The sequence below is a fragment of the Eptesicus fuscus genome, chromosome 12, assembly GCF_027574615.1.
Source record: "Eptesicus fuscus isolate TK198812 chromosome 12, DD_ASM_mEF_20220401, whole genome shotgun sequence".
NCBI lineage: Eukaryota > Metazoa > Chordata > Mammalia > Chiroptera > Vespertilionidae > Eptesicus > Eptesicus fuscus.
Genome location: NC_072484.1, coordinates 9,318,916 through 9,339,106, shown reverse-complemented (window position 1 = coordinate 9,339,106; position 20,191 = coordinate 9,318,916). Strand labels below are relative to the sequence as shown.

At 49.8% G+C, this 20,191-nt stretch overlaps 1 protein-coding gene across 1 annotated transcript in view; it reads right to left on the bottom strand.

The window, feature by feature from the left end:
- The window catches only part of ATP9A (ATPase phospholipid transporting 9A (putative)), a 128,664-nt gene that overhangs the window by 73,435 nt on the left and 35,038 nt on the right, over nucleotides 1–20,191 (bottom strand). The window contains exons 4-6 of the mRNA XM_054724152.1: nucleotides 14,998–15,106; nucleotides 1,705–1,763; nucleotides 233–284 (exon numbers count right to left, since the gene is read on the bottom strand). Coding sequence (XP_054580127.1) covers nucleotides 233–284; nucleotides 1,705–1,763; nucleotides 14,998–15,106 — 220 coding nt within the window. The remainder of the gene's footprint in view (nucleotides 1–232; nucleotides 285–1,704; nucleotides 1,764–14,997; nucleotides 15,107–20,191) is intronic.

The following is a 20,191-nucleotide window of genomic DNA, read 5'->3' as shown; positions in this document are numbered from 1 at the left end:
AGCTGGGACTCAGCAGGGGTCCAACCAACTGTATCTTTGTAATGATCACAATCTATTGACCTGCGAGCACCGAAAACATTTTCTTACGGCTGCTCTGTTAAAAGGGCTGTTTGGATTCGCCTCTGTGGCTCCAAAATGATCATCTACTTCAGTTACATTTTCGAATGATTATTTTGCCAAATTGCCACTGAAAGGTTAATGGTTATTTTCAAAATTGATCCCAGATGTTTACCGTTCTTTTCTGATGTCCTCAGGAAGATCATGTCAGCAGGCACCCGCTGGTTCTGTGACGAAAAGAAGGGCTGTTACTGCGGACCATCCTGGGTGGGTTTCCACCCCCGGCCCCTCGGTGGGGAGGGAGCCATGGAAACCCCCGGCGTCTTTTCCGTGTCTGCCTTTGTCCAAGACAGACTGGCGGGGTTATTTTGTTCTGAATCTGAACACTCTTGCACGCTGCTGTTACGTTTCTAATCCCCTGCTGAAATCCTATCTCAGAAAGAGAGCTTCTCGTTTCCTGGCGAATCCAACCATTGCCTCCCGAAATCCCAGCCAGGGACCCCGGGCCTCACGCCCGCGACCCTCGCTGGCTTTGGTCCAGGCTGTCTGCGGAAGGAAAGATTCGCGCCCCCTGCTCACGCTCTCTGCTTCCACCTATTTCCTGGCTGGAGGCTTGGCTTCCAGGGGGATTTTAATAAGGAAGTCAAGTCACAGGAAGGAACAAAAGCCATTCTCAAAAAGAGAGTGAGAAGCGGACAGCAGCCTCCTTTAACTACGGACAGCGAGGGCTGTGCAGAGCACAGGGGTGTGGTTCCTCGGGGCTGCCGCCCAGAAGGGCTTCACTTTCCCGCAAATCAGCTCTGAGTTCCAGGGTTTAATCCTTTTCAAAGGGCACAGTTCACTTCCTACAGAACCCAGTCCAGACACACTCCTTTCTGAATCAAATATCACCCCGAGACTTTCCAGAGCCACCCTCAAAATCCAGTACCTTCCAAACAGCACAGTAAAAAGAGATGCGAGCATCCGCTGAAGTCAGGCGCAAATGAGCAGTGCTATTTTTAAAAATGTATTTTTTGCCTTTTTACTGTTCTCATAGTAACCTCTACTCCCCATAAAATGATTGAAAAGCATGGTGTTTAAGTCAAAAAATGCAAGCTACGTCCTGGCCGATGTGGCTCAGTTGGTTGGGCAATGTCCCGTGAACCAAAAAGTTACCGGTTCGATTCCTGGTCAGGCCACATGGCCGGTTTGTGGGCTCAATCCCCAGTAGGGGGCTTGCAGGAAGCAGTCGATCGATGATTCTTTCTCTCTCTTTCCCTACTCCTTCCTCTCTAAAAATCAGTAAAATATAGACATATATTTAATTATTTTAAATGCAAGCTAAAATTGCTCAAAAGGCAAATGACCAACACGTTTATGTAGTTAACAGACTTCTAGGAAAGTCTTCATGGGAAGTAAAAAAAAAAAAAAAGACTAGTAAACACATCAAACAGGAAGTCAAACTTGTGTAGGATTTCTAGCTAACCAACACATCTAAACGTGAAAAAATATTCTGTGCCCCCATAGGAAAGAGAGAGGCTGTTCTCCCCAGCAGAGCTGCTGAATGGAGCTGCAGGCAGCAGCATCCGGTCAGACCACCGACTGCACGTTAGCATGGAGATGTGAGAGCAGGGACTTCCCTTCCACACCCAGCAGAGACCCCCTCACCTTCTCAACGATGATGAGGTCTCCCACTTGGATGTTGGCACTCTTCACCTTCACGGTCCCTGCAGAGAAACAGGCCCGAGACGCATCTGTCTGAGCTCATTCCAGTTCCACGTCTGTATAAAGGGCCCAGCGGCCTTCAAAGCCAGTGCGCACAGCAGAAGGATGACCTTCCTGCCCCCACCCCCGCATCACCTCCTGCCCCTCTGAGAAAGGTGCGCCTGCAGCGGAAATGGCTCCAGAAACTACCCCCCACTCAAGAGCTCTGGGAAATGCCCACACCCCTCAAGTGAGATCTTCTGTCTTAATGGTGCCTTAGAAACGTTCCTAAGTCCGCACCCTAAGAAACTCATTCAGCCTCAAAAGAAAAAGGAAAGAGAAAACCCACACAGATATGGGGAAGAGAGAGAAAAGGGCAGAAGGGCAGCTCTTAGTTTTCAAAAAGAAAGAAGCTAACCCAAAAGAACTAATTACTTTATTTTTTTTTTAATTTGCAACTGCTATATAGTTTGGTTTAGATGGTTATGGTCAGATTACTTTTGCTGGATGTTTATCTGAATAAAAATGGAACAGCTAACATTAAACGCTGGTTCTGTGCTGCCCTGGCCGGGTGGCTCAGTAAGCTGGAGCGTCATCCCGTACACCAAAAGGTTTCGGGTTCGATCCCCAGTCCAGGTGTGTATGGGAGGCAACCAATCGATACTTCTCTCTCGCATGGATGTTTCTCTCTCTCTCCCTTCTTCACTCTCTAAAAATCAATTTAAAAAAACATATCCTTCGGTGAGGATTAAACTAAAAAATAAAATAAAATAAATTTTAAATGCTAATTCTGTGCTAAACACGGAATAGATATTGGCATGTGGATGGCTTTGTTTACTTCTCGGGGTGGCGACCAGGAGAAGGCATGATTATCTCGTCTTCAAATGAGGACAAAGGCTCAGAGATGCCCTTAGACTCACAGGTATTCACATCCACATCCGACTCCAGAGGAAGGAATAAGAAAGTGAGTTCAGTTCAACTCAAAAAACGCCTATTGAGTGCTGCACCTCAGAATTCAGAGACTGAAGGGGGTCCCCATATCCTAAAACTGTGCCTCAGGCAGGAGTCAGCAAGCGTGTGCCATACAGGGCCAGACAGTAAATAGTGTGGCATGTCCTGGCCAAGAGACAATGTTTGCAATGCTTCCAGCCACAGTCTTCCTGCCAAAGGCTATAGTCTTTGTTCTATATTTCATATTTTAAAATACAAAAACCATCCTCAGCTCCCAGGCCATACAAAAAGCCCTATATAATAAAAGCCTAATGTGCTAAGTGTCCGGTTTGTCCAGTCGTCCGTTCAACCAATCAAAGCATAATATGCTAATGATATGCTAAGGCCGCTCAACTGCTCACTATGACATGCACTGACCACCAGGGGGCAGATGCTCTGACCGGTAGGTTAGCCTGCTGCTGAGGTCTGGCCAATTGGGACTGAGCAACATGGGCCGGACATGCCATGGAGCCTTCCTGCAGTCCCTCCCGGCTGGCCAACCTCCCGGGCCCCTCCTCAGCCCCGATCGTGCACCAGTGGGGTCCTTGGCCTGGCCTGCACCCTCTCACAATCTGAGACCCCTCCAGGGATGTCGGAGAGCCGGTTTCGGCCCAACAGCGGAACGACCAATCACTATGACGCACACTGACCACCAGGGGGCAGACACTCAACACAGCAGCTGTCCCCTGGTGGTCAGTGTGCTCCCACAGGGGGAGCACAGCGGCAGTGGTGGGAGCCTCTCCCGCCTCTGCAGCAGCACTAAGGATGTCCAACTCCCGGCTTAGGACATCCCCCGAGGGCTCCCGGACTGCAAGAGGGCGCAGACTGGGCTGAGGGACACCTCCAAGTGCATGAATTTCATGCACCGGGCCTCTAGTAATAAAATAAAGGGCTGACTTTGCCACCAGCTGTAGTTCGCTAACTCATGTGCTAGTGAGAAAGACAGCCAGACAGAGGCTGCTGGTGCAAATAGAGTGTGAAGTGATGGGAGTGAGTCAGTGAGCTGAGGGGCCAGGAAGGAGGGCAAGTCCCCCTTTGAAGAAGGATCTAGAACAGTGCTCAGCACACAGAAGGCACTGACTATCCAATCAACATTCCAGCACCATGCACTGGTCGCCTGCTGTATGCCAGGCACAGTCTGAGGGCGGGCATCCATGGAACTCACCTTCGGGTGGAGGCGAGAGTCAAATAATGAGTGAAGGGGGTGGGGGGCAGCGAGGTGTGGACAAATGCTTCACAGGAGAGGTGAGGCCACAATTAACCAGACGAAGGGTCCAGGTTGCCAGTGGTAGAAGGAAGGCACAGAGGTGGGAGAGCACATGAGTGGGACACACGTGTGCTCCTTTAGCAAGTACAAAGACATGGCATGAAGGCAGGGAACAGAGAGACGAAGGTGGAACTGGCCAGTCAGGGCCTGTGCCCAGCACCACATCGTGGCGACGAGGGAGCAACACCATAAAATCTTTGTTTTTGGCATCTTGTAATAAGCCCATTTAACTCACAAGAGGGGAAAGACACAGTAACACTGACTCCAGCATTCATTCAACACCAATGAGGATTTCTAGCTTTTGTTCCTTCAGCATTGAAAATAACTTAAAGACACTAACGGCAATAATCTGAGTGTACAACTCTAGATTTTTACAATTTTTCACAATATTTCATATAACTTAACCCCCGGTGTCTTTTTAGTAAGTCAGCACCATGGAGACTTTTTAAAGCATTCCAATTATTTCTATTGAAACAACTGTAGTAGGTTCCATTGGGTTGGGTTTTTGCTAATTTTTATATTTAAATTTTGTCATAATAAGTAGAACTGGCACTAAAAGAACTGTCCACGAACACTAATGACTTCTAGAAAGCACGTCGCAGATGGTGATGGGCTAACCAACCTTAGCTCCTCTCCAGGAATGAGTATCTCACCCCACGAAGTGAGCATTTAATAGTGTCCCATTGTCATAAAACACGGTGCTAACATTCCGTCCAATGACCTGAGCCCTGACGTGCGGGAGACCTACTAGGCTCAAGCATTCATCCTGCCTTGGGCTTCGGTAAATATATTGACAGAGGGAATAAAGAAGAGCCATTGATCCAAACAGATCATTAGAAATGGGCCGAGAGAGGGTCCAATGCACAGCCTTCTCTTCCTGCCCGAACAGTTCTCCTCGAACCACTAGGGGGCGACAGGACAACCACACACAGACGCGCAGCTCTTCCTGGGGAGCTTCCCGGGGCATTCCTGGAAGGAAGATCGTAAATTCAGCCGGCCCTCTGCGCCAACGCACTTTTCCTTGGAGCTTGCCCCAACTTTCCCAAACATAAATTTACACGTTGTCTTTGGTTTTATTACTCAAATTGATGCTGGTGGCCTGGCCCAAACTATCACGCTGGTGTTCTGGTCTTCGAGGCCTGGATACAACCTTCTGTCAATGTCTAAAGAGTATGTTTATTCCTATTAAATAATAATGGCATGTGTGAGCGTGTGCATGTGCGTGTGCGTGTGCGTGTGCATGTGTGTTAGCAGGAGACAGGGCAAAATCAGAAGGATTCGACTGAAAGGGGTGACAGCAATTCTTTCTGGGCACGTGGGGTTTATCTTTCTGTTCGGCACACACACTTTTTTAATTCTTCACATTGGTTTTTAAAATAGGCACGAGGCGCTTTTCTAATAAGAAAAAAAATAAATTAAATTTGCTCAAACGTCTAAGTGGCCAGGCTCAGATTTCTTTTTTTTTTTAACCTTTATTGTTGAAAGTATTACAGATGTCCCTTTTTTCCCCATTGACCCCCTGCCAGGTTTTTCCCTTCTTACAGGGTGTCCTGATTTATGACGGGTTAATTTGAACTCTGCTGCTCTCTGTCCATCTGCTCTGCCTCAACAAAACGCCTTTAATCCGCTGGGCTGCAGGGCACTGTGCTACCCCAGCGGGCTGACCCGCACACGGGCACTCCTACTGGGGGACGGGCACTCCTACCGGGGGACGGCACTCCCACCAGGGGACAGGGGACGGGCACTCCTACCGGGGGACGGCACTCCTACCGGGGGACGGGCACTCCTACCGGGGGGACGGGCACTCCTACCGGGGGACGGCACTCCTACCAGGGGACGGGCACTCCTACCGGGGGATGGCACTCCTACCGGGGGACGGGCACTCCTACCGGGGGACGGCACTCCTACCGGGGGACGGGCACTCCTACCGGGGGACGGGCACTCTACCCGGGGGACGGCACTGCTACCGGGGGACGGGCACTCCTACCGGGGGACGGGCACTCCTACCGGGGGACGGGCACTCCTACCGGGGGACGGGCACTGCTACCGGGGGACGGCACTCCTACCGGGGGACGGCACTGCTACCGGGGGACGGGGGACGGGCACTCCTACTGGGGGTCGGGCCCTCAGGAGGAGGGCCACGGGGGCCATAGTGGGGCACAGGAGCCACGGGGGGCCATGCCATCAAGAGGTCACTTGTGCTCCTTCACCAAGGTTCCCCCAGTAACATGCTGGTATTTGGGGGTGGGGAAGGGGTGAACCTCAACTTTGCCGCCTCAACAAAGGGAGACCCTCAGCCCTCCCACTCTGCTAGCTCACATCGTTCCTGACCATAAACGCGACCTCCTTCCCCCTCGCTGTCACGTTTGGCGATCAGAAAATGGGCAGTTCAGGCCTGTATGGGGGCCGGTGTTTAGCATGTGTCTGAGTGAGAAAACACACACAAATAAACCGAAGGAAGGGAAAGGAGAAAACCCAGCAGGAGGAGGAGGAGGGAAGCAGCACTGGTACGGATGTTCCAACATCTACGGTTTCCCAGCGCGGCCGAGTGACATGGCCCCGTCCAGCTACTCAGGGACAGGCCGAGCGAGGTGGGAGGAGGGAGGACAGAGGCCCCGGGTTCGGGGAGGAGCCGAGCACCCAGAGGCTGGGACTAACTCAGGACGGAAAACCCCTCCGTGGTGGGAAGGACCCAGAACACGATTCCCAATCTTCATGTAACCACCGTCCTGCGTTTCCTACCATCGGTCCCACAGAAACTAGGAAATACAGACGCCCCCGGGCAAAGCTCTGTCTTTCTGACACGGAAACGTGGGAAATAAAACCAGCACCGTGGTTTTCCCTAGCTCTCCCCTCCCCCCACCCCGGAGCAGCCATACCTCCCAAGTTTCCTATTCCCTCTCCGGCCCAGATATCCCTGAAACAGGGTGCGACCTGCGTCCCCACAGCCCCAAACCCTGGGTGGACGACCAATTGCGGACATATTACAACTCTTAATAACCTTTTATTTCCCCCCCAGTTCTTAATCACTTCTGAACGAGGGCTCCCACAGTTGCATTTGCACTGGGCCCCAAGGATTACGTAGCTGGTGCTGAAGAGATATGAGAACACCCAGTAACCTCATCTTGGCCAAGTGCACAGGGAAACCTGCCTGGTTCCGGGAGCCGCAGCCAAAGGACCCTCCCTTCCCCCACAGAGCTCTCCCCGACACCCCTCTCCGGCCCCTGGGCGCTGGGCGTTTTAAACGCATCGGCAGAAACTCGGCAGGAGCTGGCTGGGGGATTTTCCCAAAGGTTAAGTGGAACATGCTCCACCGGCCCCGTCCGCCATCATTAAATGCTTTCTATAAAGCAAACGTAATCCTTTCAGCTTTCGCCACTTCGCCCAAGCCGCCTCTGAGCCGGGGTTTATAGCAGGGAGCCAACTTCCAATTACTGCCGCTGTTTATTTCTGTAGACACGGGCCCCGAGCCTTTCCCAAGCAAAGCCATCGAGCCCAAACCATGCTTTTCATGGGTGACGGCTCAGGGATAAGAGCAGTTTGTCTGCCCCGGGAGCAGAAACCAGATGTTCCCCTGGAGTGGAAACCAGCAAATGACAATTCAGTCAAAATGCAGAACAGCCTGAAAAAAAATTTTTTTTAAATAAATTCTGGGCACGAGTATGTGTGGGCCTATTTTGTTGACCCCGAGCCCCGCCAGCTACTAGTCTACTCCATTTTTCACCGTGCACGCAGGGCCCAGACTGCTTTTGTAGAGCTCCAGCAGCGACCCCCGTGCGCTGACCCTGGCTAATGTTTTACTCTTTAGCTCACACTCTAATCTGCCTGTGACAGTGACGAGTTGTAAATTCTGTGGCTTTGTGTACATTTCCTGGGGTGGACACTAAAACGCCTCTGCAGACCCAGCAGAGTGCGCACGGAGGGTTTAAAGGTGAGATTTTCATATTCTCATCCAGCCGTCCGCGTTTCCCCAAAGCCTAAGAAAAGACTGTTATTTGAAGACAGGCAAAGGGTTAAACGGCATTATTGGAAATTCCACGGCCACTTCCTGGGGCTTTTGTTTAAAATAGTGGGAACTTAAAAAACGAAAGGCTGAGGTTTCTACGTGACAAGTTTATACCCAACAGAGGCTTTTAAAATAAATATATAAATGGTTCTCGTTGCTTCTGGTGCCCAATAATGATGAAATAGACCAACACCCTGGCCAAGGGGTGGAGGGGGGATACACTTCTGGGAAAGATAACAGTATAATTTGCATGTGATTTTTTTTTTAATTAAACAATAGATCAGTTCACCAATATTTGTAATAAAGTGAAATTGAGTAATTTGGAAGGAAAAAAAGAACCTTAGGGCTCTGAAATAACAACTTGCAAGTGTCAGAGGATGAGAGTGGCCAGATCTGTTCTGAATGAGCCTCGTAAAAGCAGATGCTCTGAATCCTAACCAGGGGAGCTCAGGAGCAGGAGTTCTTTGCTTACCCAACTGTATCTGCGATCCTTAGGAAAGGACTTTTGTTGCAATGCTATAAAGAAGACCATCACTGTGGCTCTCTTCTCTAAAACACGTAGGAAGCATATCTTAGTGTTCTCGCATGTCTGAACAGAGTTTATACTTTGAAAACATAAACGGTACTTCTGTTCAGGAATACAGAGTTTCGTTAGTTAACCAGCAGCTAAACTGCTCCCCATTAATAAACGCATCTTCCCGACACGATCCGACCTTCTGATGAACTCCAGCAAAACAGAATTCCCCAAAAGAAACACACATATCATCTTGGACTGCAGCAGTTAGTCGCATTAATTGCAATCCTAAGTAATGGTTCGATGTGGATTTTGAACTGAATTGGAGGGAAAAAGATCTGACTCTCAAATTGAGATGAGATCCTTGAGGTTATTCTGTAACTGCAGAGCTATCCGGGCAGAACTGGGGACGGGGAGAGATCTGTTTTTTCACACCACATATGTACTAAAAAGAGACCTTTGGTTTATGACTTATGGTTCCCGGGGTGCCCAGATGTCCCCAGCAGGAAAGACACATCATCGATTGTGTTAATTGTGCTCTGTTTGCAGTTTCTTTCAAGGCTAATTATCTGCTCGCTTCCTTTAGCCCCTGATCACAAGTCAGTCTGGGAAAACATTCCTGGTATGAAGACCTGGAATTCATCCTGTGAAAATGCAAATCCCATTGCCCCGCCTCCTGTGATAATCAAGGCGGAGGGACCCCTCTCCAGAATTAAACTTTTGGTTTGGGGAAGATAAGCATAATGAGAAATTACTCACTTACTCATCCTTTCTTTCTGACCCAACCCAAATCTTTCAAGTAACTAAGTGTTGCTGAGTCTGTTCCAACTTCAAGATCCTCTCCTCATGGCCTTTGGGGTTTCCAGGGTCGCTGAATGGTGTGACTCTGGGGAGACAGCTCCATAATTAGAGCCATAAAACTCATAAAAGTCTAGGAATCTCTCTTAAGTCTCTGATCCCGAGGAAATGTGGACTTCAAGTAGGAGGAAAGAGGAGGCTTTCCTTTATCTGAAAGCATTATCCTGGCGTGGCTTTCAACAGTCTGCCCACCTGAGAATGAGAAAGCCGGATTGAGAAGTTCCTTTGGACTGAGAAATGGGCTCTGGCTGGGTGGCTCAGTTGTTAAAAGCGTCATCCCGATATGCCAAGGTTTGGGGTTCCATCCCCAGTCAGGGCACATACAAGAATCAACCATCAGCCCTGGTTGGTTTGGCTCGGTGGATAGAGTGTCAGCCTGCGGACCGAAAGGTCCCAGGTTCTATTCTGGTCAAGGGCACATGCTGGGTTGTGAGCTCGGTCCCCAGTGGGGGGCGTGCAGGAGGCAGCCGATCAATGATTCTCTCTCATCACTGATGTTTCCATCTCTCCATCCCTCTCCCTTCCTCTCTGAAATCAATAAAAATATATTTTTTAAAAAAGAATCAACCAACAAATGCACAAATAAATGAAACAACAAATCGATGTCTGTCTCTCAAATCAATTTTTAAAAACGTAAATGTGTTTTAAAATGCCTTAAATCTTAGAAGTCCTTCTGCAGCATTTGATTAAAGGAGGAACACTGGCGATCGATGAGATAGTCTGCGACAAAGTGCCGAGCTGGCTCCTGGCACACGGTAGGTGCCTGGACTTACAGACTAAGGGCTGACATTCAGACAGGCCGGGGTTCCAGTCACTAGCTAGCTGCACCCCTCATTCAGGGTGCTTTCCCTCTCTGCGCCCCAGTTCCCCGGAAAAGCTCCCTCCACGGGGAGGGGGGGGGGGGCGTTTAAAAACGACAGGCCTGCCCTCCAGCACCTGGCTGGCTATGGTAAGTCACCTTTCCTTTCCGCCTGCTTTCCAATGTGGACAGCATTTTTCCTACAGCCCCCCTGTCCCCTTCTCCCTGTAGCACGCCTTGTACAGATTCCTGGATCACAGAGTCAACTTTCCACCTTCCCAGAGTCTCACTGGCCTACGTGGTCTTTTCTTCTGCTCTCCCAGGAGGGAGAGGCTCAGGGACGGCAGCCGCACTGGGAAGAGCAAGACGGAGCCAGGACCTAGGGCTCTATGCGCGGCCCTCCCAGCAATCATGCCGGGCCCTTTGGGGAACTCTTATCAGGCCAACGCCATGGGCATGTGATCCCAGTACTGATCGTAAGGGCCCCTTACTTGGTTTAGTGATCTACCGTCACCATTTTGAAAATCTTAATCATTTTTGAACAAGGGCCTCATCACATGTTCATTTTTTAACGTAGCCAGTCCTGCTCTCTTCCATCCTGTGAGACTCAGGATGAAGGTTATCTCTTTTGGAAGACATCATCAACTCCTCTCTGATGGGCTCCCACAACCTCCCAGCACCCTTGGCTAATACCTCCATTGATGCGTCCACCAACACTTAACGAACCCTTGCTGCAATACCACCAGCACTGCCTTTCTTAAGCACACGTCCAATCACAGGCACAGTCCTACGTTCTTCCCATGTAGGAGTTACATTTAAGCAACTCGTAGGCAGTAGGTACTATCACCTCCAATTACTGACCGGTTAAGGGATCTGCCCACCCAGCAGGGAGGAGGTGGATGCCGAGTTCTGAATCCAGGACAAGCTCAGAACCAGGAGTGCAGTGGTCAAGAGAAGGGACCTTCCTCATGAGGGCCCCACATTCATGCCCATAAAGTATAATTATTAGGGTTTTTTTTTATCTCTATTGTTGAGGGTATTACAAATGTCTCTCCCTTTTTTGCCTCCTTGCTCCTCACCCACCACCTGGTACCCACCCAGCCCCCAGGCCTTCACCACCCTACTGTCTGTATTCATGGGCAATGCATAAAAGCATATAAGTTCTTTTTAGTTAGCTTCTTAAAATTCGTGCACGGGTAGCGTCCCTAGGCCTGGTAGCGATCAGGGCCGATCAGGGCCTTCTGGCTGCCGGCTGGGGCCTTCCTTCGCTCAGCGCCACCCCCTGGTGGTCAGCGTACATCATAGCGAGCGATAGAACTCCCAGTCTCCTAGTCAAACTCCTATGGGGACACTTTGCATATTAGTCATATACAGTCTGAAAAAAAATAAAGTGTTGGAAGCAGCTAGTAAAAAAAAAAAGTAACTTCCACCCTTGCTGGTTTGCTCACTGGATAAAGCGTTGACCTACAGACTGAAGGGTCCCAGGTTCAATTCTGGTCAAGGGCACATGCCCGGGTTGCAGGCTTAATCCCCAGTGGGGGGCGTGCAGGAGGCAGCCAATCAATGATTCTCTCTCATCATTGATGTTTCTATCCCTTTCTCCCCCTCCCTTCCTCTCTGAAATCAATAAAAAAAAATTTTTTTTTAAAGTAATTTCCCTCTGGTGGAGAACTCCTTATTATTAACCGGGGCTTTTAGTTCAGCTGTTCAAAATAGAATTCTTTTTCCTCAAAGTTTTAAAGTTTTTTAGTTTGATTAACATAATGCCTCTAAAACTTTGGCAACATCCTGACTTAGAGTCTGTGCCACTGACATTCTTAAAACTATATTAATTCCTGCCAAAATGCACGCCGTGGATCTAATTGTGAGACACCAGGCGTTTAAACACAAGTTGAGGGACAAGCTGCGAAGTAACTGGCCTAAAACTGGCCTGTCCTTTTCAAAAACACCAGCGCCACAGAGCTTCGCCGGGGTGGAGGGTGAAGGAGAGAGGGGGCCGCTAAACCAACTGGCAACCCGGATCGGTTCCTGGACCAAGAAAAAAATCGCTGCAGCCCTGGCCGGGTAGCTCAGCTGATTAGTGTCACCCCAATATGCCAAGGTTATGGGTTTGATCCCCAGTCAGGACACATACAAGAATCAATCAATGAGTGTATAAACAACAAGTCTCTCTCTCTCTCTCTCTCTCTCTCTCTCTCCCCCCTCTCCCCCTTCCTCTCTAAAATCAAATTTTTTTCAATGCTACTAAAGGACATTTCAGGGACAAATGGCCAATTTAGAGTAAGGATTCTAGATCTGATTAATAGTACTGCCTCAATGTTAAATTTCCTGATTTGGCTCATTGTACTGTGTTATGTAAGAGAAGTGTCCTCTTAGGAATTACACACTGAAGTGTTTAGGGGCAAAAGGCATGATATCCTCACCTTAAATCTCTAATGGCTGAGACAGAGAGAGACTAGCAAAACCAAAGTGGGAACACGCTGACAACTGGGGAACCGGGGTGGCAGGCTTGCAAGAGTTCTCTGCAGGAGGTTTGCAACTTTTTGCTAACTAGAAACTATTACCCAAAAAAAATTTTAACTTAGTCCAAGCACTGTTTTCTTAACCAGAAATGATGTTGAGTGCAGGGAAATCTCATGGCCTACCTCGTAGTGGTTGGGGACTTGATTCTGGTTTCTAAGCATTTCTGAACTCCAGAAGTAGTGTTGAAAAGTCCATTTTAAGAAGTTGTGTGATCAAAAAAAGAAAACAGTCCTGCGTGGACATACATGTCCCTATGTGTTTCATCTCGCTTTTGAACTTCATTGAATTCTTGGTGAAATGTCTCACTCAAGAAAATATTATTGAGTCATTAAACAGTGCGGTAAGGTCAAAAAAGGCTTCTTTCTCTTCCTCTCTCTGAAACCTTCTGTTTGGGCTTTTCTCTCTGGCCCTTCCCCCCAAAGTGGATCAAATAACTAAACTCACCTCCATCACGTCCCCGACTGACAGTTTTCTCGGCGCCCTTTTTGGGGCTTTCAAAACAAACTGCAGGGCGAGGGCCTGGGTTAATATTCAGAGCTCGGCTCCGTCGGCCTCTCCGGTCGAATTGGCATGACAATGGGAACCTTGGGTCCCAAAAGGAGGCCAACAAAGGAAGACATGTTTTTACTGCTGGAGCCATCTGCCAATTCTATTTAGGGCCTCTGCAAGGACAGGGGGGTTCGGGCAGCAGCTGAGCGGGGGTCTGCAGGGGTGGGCAGGAAAACCACGCGGGGGAAAAGCAATTGCAATATGAAAAGAAGCGAAGGGCGGGCGGGCGCTGGACAGATGAATGGAAGGCCTCCCAAAGGCCCTCCTCTGAACAGACCCAGCGGCCGCTCCGCCGGGCTTTTGTTGGTTGCCAAGCATTGCAAATGTCATCGTCAGAATATGTTATTAAGGGAGGGTTTAATATACACAAACCACACAAAACGCCTTCCCAGAGGGGTCTTCTGATTACCCACGTGGAACCCCCAAGCCACCTGCCTTTGCAAAGATTATACTGGGTTTTTATTCTTTAGTCTGCAAAAGGTCCTAAATACAGTGGTTTAGCAATAACAAAACACGTATTTCTATCCCCGCTCTGAAGTCCCCCTTCTCCCGGAGACTTGCAAATGTTTAAGACCACCAACTATGAAAATCTATTCAATGCACTAAAACGAAAACAACGTCCATGCCCTCAAGGAATTTTGTCAAAATTTCAATTTGGGGGAGTGGGGAGGGGAAGAGGAGGCCAAAATATATTCCTCTGACATTTTTCCCAAAAAAGAAAATTCTACTGAGAATCCGGGAACATGGATGGCCAGCTTCTCCGGAAGACTAGAGCGCTGAACAACCGCAGTTCATGCCAGGCTTGGGGACCAGCTCCTCCTGCACCTGGCTCGTCTCTTTCAGAATCCCCCCTTTCCTGCAGGCGAGGCACAGCTCCGACTCCCTCCAGCCTCTCCTCAAACGTTATGAACCCCTGAATGGGATCAGTCATCTTAGGGGACTGAGACAGTAACTTTCTCTCCTTTCTGAACACAACCTCACAGGAAATCTACTCTAGGACTGCGAGTGGGAAACGGAAGTCAACCTTGGCGGGGTAGTTCTGTGGGGTTTGGGGTGGGTTTTAAATTCCACCATTGAACATGCTCGTGTCTTGCCCGGGGTTAACGACTAAAGGCTGGCTCCCATTCTCTTTGGCTCAGACTATGGGCTCTTCCCCCTTCAGTTCTGAGGACTGAGAAGACGCCAGCAAAGAAGTCTTCACAGATGCAGCATTTACGTAACTCTGGTGCCTTTTAAGAAAACTGATGTGGCTCATCTTGTATGTCCACAAACATCCAACGTAAAGTATACGAATAAATAGGTGAATAGAAACCAGTGCCGCACAGTGGTAGCATTAGTGTTGTAGTGTTGAAAACGTAGCTTTTAAAGCGGTGCCCCTTTGGAAAGGGACGGAGGGCAAAGTTCCCCGCTCCCCTCTGCAGCCAGACCCCGTAGGGTACGGCACTAGCGGGCAGAGGCTGCCAAATGCACAGAATTCAATTCCAGGTTGATGACGCGTAAGTTAGCCCACAGGACCGGCTCCAAGAGAGCCTGGCCACCTGGGGATGCAGCCCACACTCCCCGGGCCCCGGGGGACAGGTTGGCCTCCCTGGTACCAGCAACGGAGTGGCTGTCCTGCCACGCGGCGCCCACACCCCCGCCAGCCCCAGGCCTTGAACTCTGCTCCCTGACTGTCAGCGGCCTATGATTGAGCTGCAGCCCTGCAGCCCAGGCCGGCGGCAGGAGGCGGCCCCCGCGGAGCCCCGGCTGACCTCTCACTGTGAGCCGGCTGTAGACCTGCGAGTTGACTTCCTTGTCCCGCAGGTAGCATCGGATTTCCTCCACCGCCTCTCGGATGATGGTGACGGCCAGCACGAAGCCCTGCGGAGAGAGGGGATGGAGTGAGCCCGGCTGAAACCCACCTTCCTCTCCTGGCGGGGGAGGGAGGGACAGAAAAGGCCGGAGGGCAGCAGGGCAGGACCTGCTAAGGATCCCAAACGCACATGCCCAGCAAACCCGCTTCTCCGAGGGTCTCCTCCACACACACACGCCGAGGAACACTCGTCGACACGCCTGCACAAGCACAGCCTGTTCACCACCTCCGCAGGGTTCTCAGAGTCAACGATGTCGAAACACCCACACCGTCCATCCAGACAATGGCTGAAGGAGGGTGACACTGACATCTGTATCTCGCTCGCCATGTGCTGGGCTCCTTTAAGTGCTTTCCTTCCATTAGTGCATCCCACCCTCACAACAAACCCATGGACAGATCCACCATACGGGATCGCTGTGCTGCAGATAAGGAAACTAGGCACTAAGAGGCTGGATAATCAAGCTCCTAGGAATTTATTTATATACTAGTGGCCCAGTGCACAAAAATTCATGCACTCATGGGGGGTGGGGTCCCTCAGCCTGGCCTGTGCCCTGTCACAGTGCAGGAGCCCCGCAAGCTGTCGCCCCAAAGAGGTAGGCCCCGCCCACGCATCTGGGGCTCCTTGATGGACTGCCCCAAAGAGGTAGGCTGAAGCCGGAAGTCCTGCCTCCATGTCACACGGAGCTGAGGGACGGCCACCCCCCCTCCCGCCCCAGGCCTCACCAGACCCCTGGCGGAGCCGCATGGAGGCCTCCGCTGGGCCCCAGGCCTCCTGGTGATGGATTGTGTCAGTGTGACGCAAGTCCCCGACATTGCAAGTCCCCGCCCACCTGCGCCTGCTGCACACATAGCCTCCTGCTGATCGGCTGTTACCCGTGAGGATGTCCCGACCATTTGCATATTACCCTTTTATTAGTATAGATATATAAGCAGGAATTTTGAACACAGAAAATCTGGCTTGAGATCTTAGCAGCCACCTTGTTCTGCAGCTAGAGAAACTCCGGTGGGCGGAGCCAAGGAGATGGACCACCAGCAGGAGCTAAAAGGAATGAGATACCTCTGCTTGCACGGACAGGGCCAGTGGGGAAATCAACCTTTCAGAACATAAAATGGAACACCGTTCACAGAAGTAACAAAGATTCCACACACTGGTAAAGACTTTCTGCCCTGGCCGGTGTGGCTCAGTTGGTTGAGCGTCATCCCATGCACCAAAACGGTGCTGGTTCAATTCCTGGTCAGGGCACATGCCCAGGTTGCAAGTTCAGCCCTCAGTCGAGGTATGTATGGGAGGCAACCGATTGATGTTTCTCTCTCTCCCACCCCCTTCCTCTCTCTCTCAAAAAAAATCAATAAAAACTTTTTTTTAAAAGAAAGACTTTCCCATTTCCTTAACTACTGGTTAGATTCCTCTGCTAAGAGGGACAATGATGGAGTGGGATGGACTGCAGGATGTCTGTAATGTCCTACATTTTTATAAAGAAATATTATAAAGCATTCACTGTGTAACTACCAACTAATAAAAAGAACATTTAAAACTGTCTGATATTCCTGAGCCAGGCACCCCAACTCATAAACTCAGGGAGGCTGTGTGTGTTGTCCACAGCATGGACCTATTTCCATCCAGTTTTTCCTCTTGTATCCACAAAGGCAAGAACCTTCATCCATTTTTCCTTTTTCTTTTAAAGATAATTTCTTTTAACGTATTGATTTTTTAGAGAGAGGTGGAGAGATAAGAGCGGGAAAGAGACAAGGATTTGCTGTTCGCTTATTTATGCATTCACTGGTTGCTTCTGGTATGTGCCCTGACCTGGGATCAAACCCCAAACCTTGGAGAATCAGGACGACGCTCTAACCAACCAAGCTACCCGGCCAGGGTCTCATTCACTTTTCTTACAAGATGCCCTCATCATCCCTCCTTTTAAAATCACTTTTTAAAAACACAGAGAGCAGAAGTCCCACGGAGGGTAGCAGTAGGGATTCTTTGCTGACTTCATGTTCATGCTGCTGACCCTGTGAAGTACATTAACTTTGATTCAGATCCTGATGTAAATCTAGCCAGAGAGGCGCTGCTTTGTGACCCTCCCCAAAGCCCCAGACATCTTTACAGCCACAGGACTCCTCCTGCCCCCTGCCGCCCATCAGATGTGAAGAACGGGCCCATTTCAGAGTACGGAGGAGAGGATGCTTGTTCCGGCAGCACAGACCCGGTCTGCAGAGCCCGGTCAACCACCCCCCCTCGTCCCACATGCTGCAGAGTTTTGTTGTTCTGGGCCAGAGGCCAGGTTTTTTGTTGTTTGTTTTTTTCAAATGTTCTGGTTTCTCTTCCCCCTGCATGGCCTGGCTGGTCCCCACGGACGACAGTGGAAGTGTGTGCTCTGCAGAGACAGAAGCTGCGCCCTAGCCAGTTTGGCTCAGTGGACAGAAGCATCAGCCTGCGGACTGAAGGGTCCCGGGTTTGATTCCAGGCAAGGGCATGTACGTGTTGCGGCTTGATCCCCAGCCCTGGTCGGAGCACATGCAGGAGGCAACCAATCGATGTGTCTCTCTCACGTCGATGTATCTATCTCTCTGTCTCTTTCTACTCTCTCTAAAAATCAATTGGAAAATATCCTCGGGTGAGGATTAAATAAAAATAATAAATAAATAAAGGCAGAAGCTGTAACCTCCCTGCTGCCAATGAACACGGCCTCCCAAGTTCATCCGACCTACCCTTCCCTGCCCCCAAACACACAGTTCTCGTTAATTCTGGAGGACACGCCATGCCCTGGGCCAGACATTTATGTACAATGAGATGCAAACGTGGTCCAGAAGTAAATCCCAGCCGTCCACCTCCGCAGGCCCTTCACGTCCACAGACATCTAGAAAGAGGTCTGAAGGCGGCCCGGGCTGTGGAGCCCAAGCTGAGCTTGTAGAGGAACCGCAGGCGATGGCAGCGCGCAGACAAGCAACCGTGAAGGTGTCAGTAGGCTCTCTGGTGATGGTGAACATCAGAAGTCGATTTACGGAAACAAAACTACCCGTAAGAGATAGAATTCAGAGAAGCAGCTGCCTCTGGCTGGGGAGGGGCTGGCAGGAGAGGGGCACTGGGAACTTTCCAGAGTGATGGAAGCGTTCTTGTCTTACTGAGGTAGTGTTTACACGGGCGCTGATGAAGGTCAACACTCACTGAGTCAGAAACTCCATGTCTGTGCACTTTTTTAAACATATATATATATATATATATAATTGATTTCAGAGAGGAAGGGAGAGGGAAAGAGAGAGAGAAACATCAATGGTGAGAGAGAATCGTGGATCAGCTGCCTCCTGCGCACCCCACACTGGGGATCAAGCCCACAACCCGGGCATGTGCCCTGACCTGGAATTGAACCGTGACCTCCTGGTTCATAGGTCAACACTCAACCACTAAGCTACACCGGCCAGGCCATGTCTATGCATTTTATGGTGTATAGATTATCTCTTAATAACAAAAAAAAATCTAGATTTATTACTTGGACTTCATACAATGTTATGGGTTATTTCTGCTATCTCCTGAAGAAATTCTTCCTCTACTATATTAGTACCAAGAAAAAAAGTATTAAAAGCTAGAACTTAATCCAGACAGTGAACAACAGTGTCACTAGCGCAGGTTTTAAAAACTAAAAAGAGACTATGTTCGATAAGCCAGGAGCTATGGGAAGCACTTTACGTGTTGTTATCTCATGTAATCCTCCCAACGAGCCAAGGAAATGGACATGATCACCCGTTTCACAGATGTGGAAACTGAGGCTCAGCATTTTGTTCAGATGACACGACTTCTCATCGAAGTGCAGCCAAGGCCTGCGCTCCACCCCGCGCTCCACAGCCCTCACTGAGCCGCTGCACTCTCTCCTGGGTGTGAAAGGCCAGGACTTTCGGCATGGTCAGAGACCTTTCACATGGTCAGAGACCTTTCAAAGCGTGTTCTAGCCAAGAACTGCACACTGATTCCCTAACAAACACCTAGGGCATCTAGGGAAGTCAGCTACAGTCACCTAGAAATAGGTGGTGTCCAATTCATCTTTGACCATAAACTCCCTGCTCTGCAGGCCCCGGAAAGAAAGCCAGGGCTTCTACAAGACAAACATGCCCTCTGGGTCCTGAACCGTCCCGGGCACAGCTGGCGACGCCAGGGGCCCTGATGCAGTCAGAAACCTCAGGATGGCCCGAGGCTGCCGTTAGCCTGCCGGCTTCTAGCTATGACCCGGTCCCAGGAAAACCAGGGAATCAGTGGCTTTCATTGAAAACCAGGTCTTCCGGCTCTCCTGGAAAATCCCAGTGACATTTCAGCGAGGAGACAGGACTGGAAGAGGTAGGAGCCCGCCAGGTCACCCCAGCCCCCACCCCTCTCCCAGCCCTCTTGCCTCACCCCAGTTGTAATACAAATAAATATACACTAATTAATAAATAATAATACAAGAATAAACTGTTTTTGGGTACTCACAACTGTAAACTTACTTTTGCCCACCCCTGTATTTGTTGGGGGGCGGGAGAGGGTCATAAAAATGGAAGCATATGGTCCATGTTGTTCTGCAACTTGCTTTTTCCATGTCAAGAAAATCATGAGTCACGCCTTCCCGTGTCAGCACCAGCGGAGTGACTTCCCTGCTTCTCACTCCTGGGCAGCATCCCGGAGTTCAGCCCCACCAGCATGTGGGTCGCTACCGACGGACCAGTGTTGGTCTCCAATTTTTCATTATACACAACATGCCGCAAAGAATCTCCCTGGCCCTAACCGGTTTGGCTCAGTGCATAGAGTGTCTGCCTGCGGAATGAAGGGTCCCGGGTTCAATTCCAGTCAAGGGCATGTACTCTGGTTGCAGGCACATCCCCAGTAGGGGGTGTGCAGGAGGCAGCTGGTCGATGTTTCTCTCTCATCGATGTTTCTGGCTCTCTATCCCTCTCCCTTTCCCTCTGTAAAAAAATCAGTAAATATATATATATATATATATATATATATATATATATATATATGTGTGTGTGTATATATATATATATATATATATATATATATATATGAATCTCCCTGAACACACAGCCTCACATAAAGCCCAAAGCCCTTCTGACATCCCAAGACC